We start from the raw sequence: 14,290 nt of genomic DNA, 5'->3' as shown, positions 1-14,290 counted from the left end.
GCGGAGCTTGCGCACCGCCCCAAAAAGAAAAGTCAACGCGCATACATTTAGACGGGGTGACCTCTGTGCGTGACTCCTGACTATAGACTGGCCAATGCAAATGCGACTTCGGGTATATACTGGTTCTTACTGAGACAAAAGATTTTTTTCTTGAAAGAAGTTAAAATGGATAGAGAAAAAAATAAAATGAAATAAAATCTTAACCAATCCTTTATTTAAAAGAATATATATAAAGATTAAAATTAAAACAATTAAAGAATTTACATGCATAGAATGCATGAAACATGAAACATAAAAAATAACAAAAATGACAGAACTTGAACTTTTTATTTCAGAATATGTTAACTGTCTTACATAAACTCAGTAATAGAACAAAATACATCAGAAAAATACCGCTTTCTTTGCTATGTTGGAATTAAAATATAAATTACATCATTAGCACCATGTGATTTAGGACACATGAACAAGCATGGCAAACAACAACAACATCCCGTGTTTCGTAGTTAATAAAATTCTAGCACACATATCTATTACAAAGGAATTTTTATATAAAAAGAAATATAAGAAGAAACTGTTTTTATGTCATAACATATTAAAAATATGGGAAACAAATGCAACTAAATATAAAATAAATATATAAATAAATTAGATAGTCTTAAAAAGTAACATTGTAAGATTGTCTTGTCTTCAATTTTTAAATAAAAAGGAATTTCTAAATAATGAAACATCAACAGATAAAAAAAACTAAAGCACGAGTCAAGTATAACATACACGTTTATACTAGCCAATTATTATATAAACGTTTATACTAGTTAATTGATTATCGAGGCGTTTGGCAAAACAACATGTATTGCTCTTAATATAGATTGAACATCTTTCCACATCTATTATGTAAGTCTGGCCTAGAATGTCGTCTATGATTTAAGTTTAATCCATCAAAAATGATACCGGAACACCAATTTATGTTCATTTTCATAAAACAGACGAAAGCTAAAAAATCCCAGGGCTCAATTAGAAAGATTGATCCTTTTCATAACGGTGTATTACGTGGATTAAAACGCACTGGTATACTGTCACTGGTCGTATTCTCTTCACACACTAAATATTCTGTCTATGCAATTTGCAGGAATATGTCCGGTAATGACCACTTCATTAAACTTTCGAGCAAAATTTTGTGCTCGTTCATCGTCTGGTATTTGTCCGTACAACACTGTTGAATTAGTGAGGTCTGTATATTGAACACTCTGACCAAGTCTGGTTGTATCAATTCTAGCAACATTTCGAGATCCAGGCGTATAGCCAAAGCTCTTCCTTGCAAAGTCTTTAGCAGACTCCAAAGACGCCGTTGTAGATATGAACTGGGTCGACATGTAAGAACCGTTTGCAACATGTTCTTCAATTGTGTAATTTGCCATGGGTCTTTTCGCTCGAATCCCGCCCGAACGAACATCTTCGTCCGTCCTTAATACTCGGTACAGGTACGTATATGGTACATTTGCAGCCATTCTTACTCAACCTGCAATTGATATATAGGTGCAATATCAATTGTTTTACTAATGTGTTTTTATTCAGTATTACACAATGTACAAGTAAAATGAAAACTTTACTTCACAATACAATTTTTAGAGACTTCATTTAACCAAGTCGCCAAAATGTTGTAAAAATCGTGAGCCAAACCAATTTCTTATATATTTTTACTAAGCAATAAAATATGCTTAAACTAACCGAGTCACTTTAATCGACATTATGAGGGCGTTTATTTTCGGGAAATAAGAAAGCGTGATATAATTACTGTGTTGAAACATTGTTTTACTTTCGTTTTCGTTCTAGTTAACTTAATGACACAGTTTCAAGAGAATATACTTTTACATAGACATATCTTTAGAAAATGATATTACCTTAGTGTGTTCGAAAGTTTAGAAACATGGGTTTTATTAAATATTTAATTCACTTCTCCTCTTTTAAATGATTTAAGCTCTAAATACAATGGTACGTATATCACCTGTTTATAATGAACTTTTTAGAATATTAATTGATTTAAAACAGAAATGCAAAGGTCCGTTTCATTTTACTGACGATGAGAAGATTGCGGCGTGATCACTGCATTGTTGCTTCATAGATATTTTTCTGATTTGCATCGCTATATAGATACTTTACGTCCACTCCCAAGTACAATTTATATCTCACTCACCTAGATTAATCCTAAAAAATTGATTCAGTTTCAAGTAGCGTGGTTCAAAACCTTCAGCTCTGTCTTCTCTGGTGATGTCTGATGTGTTGCAATTGCCAACGAATGCACTCGTCTAAAATAACCCTAACTGGTTTCCACAAGTCTAAATATAGATAAGTAAATATAGATGTTTAAAAATAAAATGGATTTTCCAGTTGTCTTGGAGTACGATGCCGAATGGCGCTCATTAAATATATTACATGGTATTATTGGTTTCCCACTTTCCATAAGTATGTCTAAATATAGATGTTTAAAAATAAACGGGATTTTCCAGTCGGCTTAGATCATTTATTAAATTATTATTGGTTTTCCACTTTCAAGTGTCATAATACATATATATCTAAATATAGATGTTTAAAAATAAACTGGATTTTCCAAAATTCGTAAATCCTAATCTTACCCTTCCTCAATTACGTCCGTCGTGCGTGCGTGCGTGCGTCTGTCCGTCGTCAACAATTGTGTTTAAAAGACATCTCCTCCATAATCACTGAATGGATTTTGATGAAACTTGGCATGGATGTTCCTTGGATGGTCCTCTACCAAAATTGTTCAAATGATTCCGCTTGATTGATGCCGCCTTGGAAACTTTAAAAATCTTCTTGTGTGAAACTGCTGGCCCGATTTTAAAATAATTTTACACAAATGGTCCTTGTGTGACCCTCTACCAAGACTGTTCAAATTTTTTTGATTCGTCAAAAAACATGGCCGCCAGAGGGCGTGGTGGAAACTTTAAAAATCTTCTTGTGTGAAACTGCTGGCCCGATTTTAAAATAATTTTACACAAATGATCCTTGTGTGACCCTGTACCAAGATTGTTCAAATTATTCCGATTCGTCAAAAAACATGGCCGCCAGAGGACGTGGTCACTTTTCCCTATATGTATATAGTGGAAACTTTACAAATCTTCTTGTGTGAAACTGCTGGCCCGATTTTAGAATAATTTTACACAAATGGTCCTTGTGTGACCCTCTACCATGACTGTTCAAATTTTTTTGATTCGTCAAAAAACATGGCCACCAGAGGGCGTGATGGAAACTTTAAAAATCTTCTTGTGTGAAACTGCTGGCCCGATTTTAGAATAATTTTACACAAATGATCCTTGTGTGACCCTGTACCAAGATTGTTCAAATTATTCCGATTCGTCAAAAAACATGGCCGCCAGAGGACGTGGTCACTTTTCCCTATATGTATATAGTGGAAACTTTACAAATCTTCTTGTGTGAAACTGCTGGCCCGATTTTAGAATAATTTTACACAAATGGTCCTTGTGTGACCCTCTACCAAGACTGTTCAAATTATTCCGATTCGTCAAAAAAAAACATGACTGTCAGATTCCCTTTATGTTTACCATACTTGTCCAAATTATTGCCCTAAGGTAAAAAAAAAAATGGCCACGCCCCTGTGTCTGACATGTACTAGCTATAGGATTTTATATAAGAAACTTCGAAAGTCTTCTTCTCTGAATCAATAATAGCTAGAGCCTTGATATTTGGCGTGTGATATCAGATTTGTAATGTAAACCGTAATTGTTCAAATTATTGCCCTAGTGTGTGTGACATGTATATAATATATATAATATAGGCTTACATAGGATAAACCTAACTCTGTACTTATACAAACACACTTGAAGCCTTGTACACAGGTGAGCGCTTTAGGGTCAATGACCCTCTGGTTCTTTATTTTTGCAATACAAACTCTTTAAACGTTGCAAGAAAACATACATAGTATTTCTGTTGAACTACATGAAATAAAAAGACCACGTTCAACAAAATAACGGCGTAACCAGGAATACTATTTCAACCTTGCTTGTCTGTATTTAGATTTATTTATTGCCGTCACTGGTAATCGAAATTCATGAGCACAAAGTATTCCGATTCAAGAAACTCTCTTGGTTATTTGTAAAACACACATATTCTAGAACACTTACACCGATCGATCTCTTAGCCCAAAATTAATAAATTTTAATAGTTGGAGTAGCCTCCGAACAATGGGCTCACATCAAACGCTGTTGTCATAAAACCACTCCAGAATATTTCACGAACCGTCTACCACTATTTATCGTATGAACTTAAAGTTACAAAATGAGACCATCCGTCCATGAAAAGTCTGTTAGGCAACGAGGGTCGTTCCTTTAAACCACAGATTTGTACAAAAGGAAATGAAGAGGGAGGAGCCTAATTTCAAATGCACGTTGGTCGTTTGTTTTTGTTTTTTTATATATATTTTTGGCAACATTTTTGTACTCTGATACATTTTATTGAAATGAAATAATTATTGAATTCATGATTACATTTAAAATTGCCACAGTGTAGGAAATTTGCATGCACTATAAAATGGTGATTTTATTTTTCATTTTCAACCCTTGATTAAATCACTAGATTCATTTGAGTTTGACATAGCCCCTCCTGACTCTAGTCATGGGATGTAAACAGAAAGCTGCTGCTGCGGCAAGTAAGCATGCAATACATTATCAGCCCAGCGAATTTTTCTTTTTAATCCAAGTGTAGTAAAATGAATGTTGTTCATTATAAAACTGGCATTTATTTATCTAATTTATTGCAATCAAATGATTTTCATTCAACTCTATTCTTTTTCATTTTTATATATTTTTTTATAATTGCCAGCAATATCCAATATTACATGTCAGACAATAATCCACTACCATTACAAAGTCAAGTTATTGTTGCATGTACATATCTAAAACCACTTATGTCCCATGTAAGGCTGTCCTTCAACATTCGGATAGAGGCCTTTCATTACATCCAGCACACAGTCTGGCATTATTTCCCGTACAGTCCAAACAGTACTCAGATCCTCCTCCCGGCCCAAAGCTCGCATTTTCTTCTGTTATCTGGAAGGACCCATGGTCCAGCATTAGATAACAGTTTCAAAAAAATATATATCTTTTTCCACTGGGAGAAGAATTGGGCTGGTGTGGATTAGCACCCTGTCCAAGCCACGTTTAAATTGTCGCTGAGATGTCGCACATGGGTTTAAAGAAATAAAGTGGACAACGATTACCCACATGATTTTTATGAAGCTGCAAATAATTTCCACCTCGTTGATTGTCACGTTGATTATCACTGCCATCATTTTCATCATTCGTGCTCTCTTTTGGAATTGGGTCAAGTTTGTTCAGGAATATTATGCAGATTATTGGACATTTTCCATTCTGATGAAATCAGTGCCTCGTTAAAATCCCAATAACTATGAATAAAAAAATTAAGTTCCCGCCATTTTCAATTACAATGATAGAAATGGGGATACTGAATTCGTTGACCAACAAAAATGTGCTACAGCTATACTTCTAATAACAGTTGCTTCGTAAACTTCTCCGAAGGACGAGTGAAAATATAAAAAAGATATCATAATGTGAAAAGATATTCCATATTTCAAGAAAAGTATAACAAGACATGTCACAGTAGATGACAAATGCCCCCGAAAAGTCATTGAGCGGAAAAGGCATATTTGTCAAGTTTTCAAATTTTTCCGTCAAAAATTATTGGACCAATGCTGAAGACCTGCATTTTATGGTTACATACCTTTGTACCAAAATTAAATTCAATCCATGAAACCTTTCAAAAGTTATTGAGCGGACAATGATTTTTGTCGAAAATAACTACGTCACAAATTATAGGACCGAAGCAAAAATTGAACTTGACCTGCACTTTATGGATATATACCTTTGTACAAAAAATAATTTCAATAAAATTATATTAATCCATTCAAAAGTTATTGAGCAGACGAGTTTGTAACGGACGGATGGACTAACGAACAAATGGACGGACAGTGAAATCACTATATGCCTCCCTACTGGGGGGATACAAATTCTGTTTATTTAATTCTGATGAATATGCTATCCTCCCTGCTGCTGCAAACATCCCTCTAATCATAACTAATTAGTTATACTAATAAATGCATAATTACCTACAGTACTCTAAATTTGCAAAAAAAGTTTCACGCTTTAGAAAATAGTATAGTATTCACATTACAACACTGACTCGTTGAACTGATAAGCCCAGCCCACTTTCATGTCGGTAGGAGCTACTGCACGCTTGAACAGAAATACGCAGAAAAATACGTATGTACGCAGCGGCTAGAGCGAGATTAATAGCGAATTATCGTCCTTCGTCAATTAATATCCTTTCCGCACATGCACAGCGTAATAAACGTATTAGGGTCTGATGACCGTTTCATGCTTCTATAGAATCAACATTTACTAAACAAAAGTCATTTTGAAAATACTGCTGAAATATCTAGGTCAGCAGTTCTCAAACAAGGAAATATCTGACATCTGAGGCTTATATTGACACTTTTAAACGTCATCAAAAAGCCTTTAGAACTATCTAACGAAGTTCCAAAAATCTCCATATATCTTGCTCCGTTACGGACCCCTGTGGGACTTCTGTTTATTTTCGCGTACACATATTTTCCATAGATGAAAAGCTGACATGTCTTGCTCAACCCCAAATATTTTCAAATTGTAAAATGGAAGTCCGGGTTTGAGTGGGTTTGAGCCTCCGAACACTGGGTTCACTTCACATGCAATTGCAGTGAAAAAAAAGAATATTAACGAACTCCACCACTATTTCGTGTATGAATTTAGTTACAAAGGCAACGAGGATGATGAAGTACAGTGTAAACAAATGCGGCATAAAAGAATCAAATTATCGTCCTGCGTGATGCCATCGATATGTCAAAGAAATAAAACTAATTATCTAAGTGAACCAGGCACTAAGTTAGATGTATGCCTCATCTGAAAAACAAAACAAATGTCAGCTGCTTTACGCGTTTCGAATTTTGACTTAAACTAGACTACTACGGGTATGATCCTGGTTGCCTCAAGTACATCATCTTCTTACTCAACTCTTGATATTTCGTCCACATTATTCAAGTTATAATTTCGTTTTTATTTAAGCTTACTTCTAGCATTTTTGATACCATTTATTCTTCTCAAAACATTCAAGCTCACGAAAGGTTTGCAGTTCGTATATTTCGGCTGCAGCGCATTCGCGTGATGGTCGGTATTTTTGTATTCTAAGGGAGCCAACAACAAACCTTGGACTATCAGTCAGATGTTTGACTTACGTTTCCTTACTTATATCATGAAACAACGGAGGCTCCAGTATTTTGTTATTTATGATTTTTACCATAAGAATATCGAGCATACAATAAGAATAACGACATATACAATAACAATAGAATATGAATGACACGACATTGAACAACAATAACAAACATACAATAATAATAACAAACATACATAATGTAGCAACGTTTGAATCCGCCATTATGCCATTTTTATTTGACTTGTTTAATCCACGCGTTCATAAATCGACGAACCCATTTTTATCATTTTTGTACTTATGTACGTTCTTCGAATAGTACCGAAACTATAAAAATAAAAAAGGTGAAGATTTTATTTTTTTTTTTAATGAGCTCTTATACGATAATTATATATAACCATCTCTTTTATTTGTCTTGTCTCTTAGCATTTTGTTTGTACAATTGGTGTAGATAAGGATAATCTGTAATCTTAAATAATCTTAAATAATCATATTTAAATTATTTAAACTGCTGGTTTTAAATAATTTAGTATTTAGTATTTATGAATTACGCAGACTATCATGCAGTAATTTGTTTTAAACTGTGTACTAATAAGAATATTTTATTTATAGCTCTTATATATTGGTTGCTAGTTGTTTATACTTGTTTTCAGTAGTCGGTTAAAAAGCTCAGTCAGAGCTTATGTTGTATTGTTATATGTCTTGCCGACTTAAAATAAAACTTATCTTAACTGAGAATTATCTTACTCCTGCTTGTTGACATAAGGACCACATAAACATCTGTCTGAAATGTTTGTAAACATAGACTAATCAAATGTAAATAAGGTTGTTTTCATTATATTTACTTTTGACATTTACTCTTTCAAAAGTTTAAAACGGTTAACATTTGCTGATATATAACTCGCATTTAATTGGTATTATATGAACATAAGTATCCACGATACGAAAGATTTACTTTGTGTAATAAGTCAAGTTCTGACATTCGTGCTTTTTGCATCGATCCTTTTTTATGATTTGTGAGTCCAGATTAGAAGCACTTCATTACTGTAGGCTTACTTATTTTAGCGGTGTACTAATAACAGCGCTTTTAGCGCTATCGCACGTGCGTTAATTCATGTCCGCGCATTAATTTGTCCAAGCATTTTCATGTACATTTCCATTTGATGATGTTTTCTTCGAACTTTTGCAAATAAATACTCTTGAGAGTTTGCACTAGTTACACTGCTTGCTAATATTTTAAGGTTCGTATGATATCCCTGTTTATTGTTCATATTATTATGCAAAATAAAATATTTAAGCTTGTATTAATTTTTTTTTTTTAATAGTTTGTGTTTTTTCTCATTTGATCAAGATGTTATCGATTTCCGTATCACCTTCGGGCATGTCCGTTGTTGCAGTCGCTCGTTTACGGAAAGGTGTGAACGTTTGTATTAAGACACAATGCATGTAGGACAAAGGGGATTCAATGATTAAAATGTGTGACAATCTCGTTTTATTTCAGCAATTATAACTAGTATACAGAATATAAAACACGCAGATTATTATAATTAAATACAAGAAGACAATACATACGTTCACTGACCAATTATCGCATTTTCGAGAGATTTATGGTATAACACTTAAGTAAATAATTTCAAATAAATCGTACTTTCTTTAGCCCGCTAACAATGAAAAAAGTTCATTTCATAATCAGTATGACCAAAGAAGTATAAAATATACACAGAATGGCAACTGGCTGTAATCTCGCGTGAGCTCGTGTCAGAGCGTGATTCGGCGTTATCTTACTAAAAACAAACATCGGCGAGCATGGAGTTACAATTTGTACCTTTAAAACTACATTTAAAATACATGTTAGCTTCTAAAACAAAATTAGTTTAATGTGAAATGGTCTTAGTTTAAACATATTTATTCCCAAAATGAAGTGCATATATTGATACAAATGTCATGATACTGTGATGAAAGCAAAACAGGAAAGGATAAGAATGAAAGACAAGTCTTATAGAATTCTTCTCCTTAGCGGACAAAATATAACTGTATGAGCGTATCGAACTAAAATCTGTAACGGGGCTAGGAATATAGTCTTAAAATGTGTAAGAAAAAAAATATGAATCATTATTAATGAAAAGAAAAAAAAGGGGGGGGGGGAGGACAATGCATGGTGATGAGAAATATTTACATAAAAGTGGAAGTGAATTTTGAATGATAGAATAAGTCAAACGTAGAAGAGAAACGAGAAAGAGGCAAGGTATTGGCATGTCTCAGGGTTGCTAAGAGAATCTTTTACTTTCGGATATATATGTCTGTACATGAGTGAATATAGTCATGTTATCCTGATCAGAAAGGTCCTGGTTTCCAAATAGAACAGTATCCAAGTCAATTACAAAATTCCTCAGATTATCAAGAAGATCGTATCGACAACGATTAAAAATTCTGCACTCAAAAAAGAAGTGGAAATTAGTTTCAATCTGTCCACACTGGCACAATGGTGTGGGAGAAATATTTTTTAGGTAAAGATGTTGATTCAGTGCACTGCATTTTGTTCGTAGTCGTGTATGGAGCACCTGGAGTTTCCTGTTTCCGGTGTAATAATAGGCCGGAGTGCGCTGCTTGCTTTTATTTAAGTTACTTTTAAATGATGAAAGTGTTTCAGAATTACGGATATCTGGTCTCAGTAGGTTCCAATCAGAAGGCAAAAAAGAATTGAAATATAATGTTGTTCTAGCGGGTACACCATGTATATTTTCAGAGTTTCTTAGGTTGTAGCGGTTATCACCAGAATCAGGAACTAGAGAGGATAGATATGCTGGTGTCAGATTAGATTTCATTTTGAAAAACATGATAAGTCGATGTTTGTAACGTCTGTCGGAAAGTGACTCCCAGGGTACTTCTCTTTTAGGTTTTCCATGGAAACAAGTTTGGTAGCTCCAGAGACAATGCGAGCACATTCATTTTAAATTTTGTCAAGTTGATCCAATTCATACTTAGTACAATTGCCCCACACTACGTCTGCATATTCGAGTATTGGCCTTATAAACGAAATATATATGGTTTCAAGGGAGCGACGGTCAAGTGAGAATTTCAATTTCCGCATTATATATACCCTTTTCCATGCCTTTTCTACAATGTAGTTGATGTGAGAATGCCAGCAACAATCATTTGGCAGGAAAACACCAAGATGTTTATGTTCAAGTACCTCGGGAATAATCTGGTTAAACATTCGAAGAGGAGGATGTTGATGAAAGTTTCGTTTTCTTGAAATTAAAAGGGCTTCTGATTTGGAGGGATTGAATGTAACAAGCCATTTTTCTGCCCAGGATGATATTGTTTGGATATCAGATTGGAGAAGATTTGCCGCAATATCCGGCAAATGGTCTTAAGACACGAAGTACACGTGTTGTTGTTTTTTTGCCATCGAAAGAAGCATGGTCATACGGTGATAATTATTTTAAGACTCATTTGATTTTAAAAGCGGAGATACGGACACAGGGCGATCACAAATTGCTGATGCTACCTCGGAAATACGGACACAGCGGGATCACAAGTTACCCTATAATCACACAGATAATTGGTTGCTACTTTGCTTTTGAACCAACTGTAAAAATATTCTGCTATAAATGAATAAACAACACTATGTTAAGTTCACTTCATATATTATACCAATGTCCATTCATCAATAATTAAACTTTTATATAGATCTACCGAGGTACCATTAAGGCTGCGGTTAAATCGTCTTAATAAAGTCAGATCCACTGAGGTACCATATAGGCTACAGCTCGATCTGATCAACGTCCTAAAAACAGTTCATTCACTGGAAAAAGTAGCAAAGTTCTTGCGCTTGTCCTGAACAGCTGAAAGTTTCTATAGAGTGGAGAAATGTGGCCGCTACGTGAAAAACCTAATATGCTGCCAAAAATTTCTTTGCAAAATTCTAGCTCCAAATGTGCTTCCTCGTTAAATGCCTAGACCGTGGAAAATTAAATTTATAAAAGCTCTCCCCGAATTACCGCGTGACTAAAAGGCGCCTTAGATCGGACGCTACAGTGATACAAATTATTACACCTAAACCTGCTTAGATATCATGCGCGAGCAATAAACTAAACTTATACCATGTACAACAGCGCTTATACCATGCGCAACACCAAACTGTGCTTATAGCATGCACAACTGCGCTTATACCGTGCGCAACACCAGACTGTGCTTATACCATGCACAACTGCGCTTATACCATGCGCAACACCAGACTGTGCTTATACCATGCACAACACCCTACTGCGCTTACACCATGCGCAACACCATACTGTGCTTATACCATGCACAAATGCGCTTATACCGTGCGCAACACTATACTGTGCTTATACCATGCACAACTGCGCTTATACCAGGGCGCAACACCAGACTGTGCTTATACCATGCACAACACCATAGTGCGCTTACACCATACTGTGCTTATACCATGCACAACTGCGCTTATACCATGTGCAACACAATGAACTAGTAAAATTTCGATTTTTGCTGTGCAGTAATAACGGGGGAGGCTTTAGCATACGTTATACAAAAGTATATTCAAAATGAAAAGAAAGTAAGGGTTACTTTTTATACAAGCACGTGTGAAGCTAGAATGTCCGCCACAAAAAAGAAAGAAAATAGATTTTATTTTTTTTTCCGCCAAATTCTAGAAATCATTTTTTTCTTTTTCCGCCAAATTCTAGCGAGCAAACTGTATTAGAAAGCTTTTTAATGCCTCTAGAGTTAAATCAAGACCAGTGTCTGAAAGGTGAACACCATCCGGCCTAAATAAAGCGCTGTTTTTGTGGTCTATGTCTATTGTGAAGTGTCTTCCTCGATTATTTTCACTTACGAGTTTAAGACCGATGTAGTTTATACGTTTCCGTTTAACCTCGACACTTTTGACAGATTCAGCACCGGACCATAAAATCCTTTGTGTAATGTTTTAGTGTTGTTGGTATTATAATAATAATACCGTTCTGTATGATCCATGTACCACAAATGTGGGGATAAAGAAGCTAAGAACACAAGTGTGTTTTCACTGCAACTTTAATAGATGGACTGAAGCATATAGGCGGGAAATCAACAATATCTAGAAAATGCTGACCAGTGCAGCAGAGCGTGATGTAGTGGAATTTTACTAGAGTTCATTCAAGTAGCATAATACGGTTACATCTCCCTCTCTCTGAAAGGTTGAGAAACTTTGAACCTGTGTCTAATAAATGCATGTACATTGATTGTTCCCAGATGATGATAATAATTGATAGGTCACTATCATTGGTTTAAATTATCAACATATCATTATTGAATAAACATGGTAAATCATGAAATAATAATAATAAGTAATTAGGTACTATATTTCAGTTTAAACAATTTTAGCACAAGTCTTATTAAGAGTTATAATCAAAATTTATCTGCTGCATTTTATTTCCATATAAGTCTTTGAATGTTCTCTGCATAATCGTTTTCTCATTTGTTCATCCAGTTCTCACTATAGTATCTTTTGTTCCGTTTTACCCCCTGCCTGAACGTGTAATATAGGGGTTATTTTGGCGGGGCATATCATTGACTTCGGGGGTCATAACCTGGTCATGATTGTCTGGTCCCGGAAAATTCCCATCATTGGGGCACAATAAAGGGTTGTTTGTGGGGGAGTCTTCCAGAATTTTAGGCGCAAATTCTTGAATTTCTGGGAATTTTTCCTTAGTTTTATTCAGTTTGACCCTATTTCTGCGATATGTACCGCCTGATTTAGTTTGTACTGTGTAAGAACGGTCATTGTGTATTTCTATAACTTTTGCTGGTTCCCAAATTTTGTTGACCTGTAATCGAACATACTCATTTAGTTTTAGATGGGGCAGTTTTTGGGCTGATTTATCACAGCAAGATTTTTGTTTTTGTTTTATATCTTGCATTTTGTCTTTCACGATTTTTGGGTCTATGCTGTTGGGCTTTAGTTGGGAATTGGTGATAGGCAGAATAGACTTTGTTCTTCTACCCATTATCAGTTGACTTGGGGAAAACCCAACTTCAAGGGGTGTGTTTCTATATTCTAAAATTGACAGATAGGGGTCTCTGCGACTTTTCTGTGCTTTTTTGAATATTCTTTTAACAATGGATACTGTTTTCTCAGCAAGACCGTTGCTTATAGGATGCATGGGGCTTGATGTGACATGTGAAAAGCCCCATTCTTGGGCAAAGTCCGAGAAGACTTCTGCAGAGAATTGTGGTCCATTGTCAGTCACAAGTTTGTCGCATATGCCGTATCTGGCCATATGAACTTTTAGTTTTCTTATTACAGTGACACTCTGAGTATTTGGGAGAGCGTCTACTTTAAAGTATCGACTGTAATAGTCTACAGTAACAATGTAGTCTTTGTTGTCAAAGGAGAATAGGTCAGCGGCAATATTTTGCCACGGTCTGTCTGGTACGTCATGTGACATCAAAGGCTCCTTTGCATTTGAATACCTGTGTTTTTGACATACGGCACATTGGGAAACATAGTCAGTGATTTGTTTCGCCATGCCAGGCCAGAACAGTGCGTCTTTGGCTCTTCGTAAGGTTTTTTCCACACCCATGTGACCTTGATGAACTGATTCTATCAGCTGCTGTCTTGAAGGGGCGGGAATTACTATTGTTTGGCCTCTGAATATCAGGTCGTCTGCTACAGAGAGTTCATCTCTGTGGTTAAAAAATTCCACAATTGCAGGATTACATTCTGCGCGGGAGATTGGCCATCCGTCAGTAATCGCCTGCTTCAGTAGGTTCATGTTTACATCATTCTTTGTGTCATGTTTCAATGACTCAAGTCTGCGGTCAGTAATGTGTAAACCTTTGAGTACAGTGTGTATATGTAGGTCAAAACCTTCATTCTCAAATTTCTCTTTGAGAGGCTGTCTTGAAAGCAGGTCACTTACAGGTATTTCTTTACCTGGTACAAATTTGACGTCAAGGTCATACTTGCTCAGTGTCAGTCGCATCCTTTGTA

The 14,290-nt window shown here is 35.4% G+C and overlaps 1 protein-coding gene across 1 annotated transcript; it reads right to left on the bottom strand.

Annotated features, from left to right (window-relative positions):
* Nucleotides 1-1,091: 1,091 nt before the first annotated feature.
* On the bottom strand, nt 1,092-1,505 carry LOC128554973 (uncharacterized). The gene has a single exon (XM_053536311.1). The coding sequence runs from the start codon at nt 1,503-1,505 to the stop codon at nt 1,092-1,094; it is 414 nt and encodes a 137-aa protein (XP_053392286.1).
* Between the last annotated feature and the right edge of the window lie 12,785 nt (nt 1,506-14,290).

This window comes from Mercenaria mercenaria, unplaced genomic scaffold, assembly GCF_021730395.1.
Source record: "Mercenaria mercenaria strain notata unplaced genomic scaffold, MADL_Memer_1 contig_913, whole genome shotgun sequence".
NCBI lineage: Eukaryota > Metazoa > Mollusca > Bivalvia > Venerida > Veneridae > Mercenaria > Mercenaria mercenaria.
The sequence above is the reverse complement of the archived record's forward strand: the minus strand, read 5'-3'. Positions and strand labels throughout refer to the sequence as shown.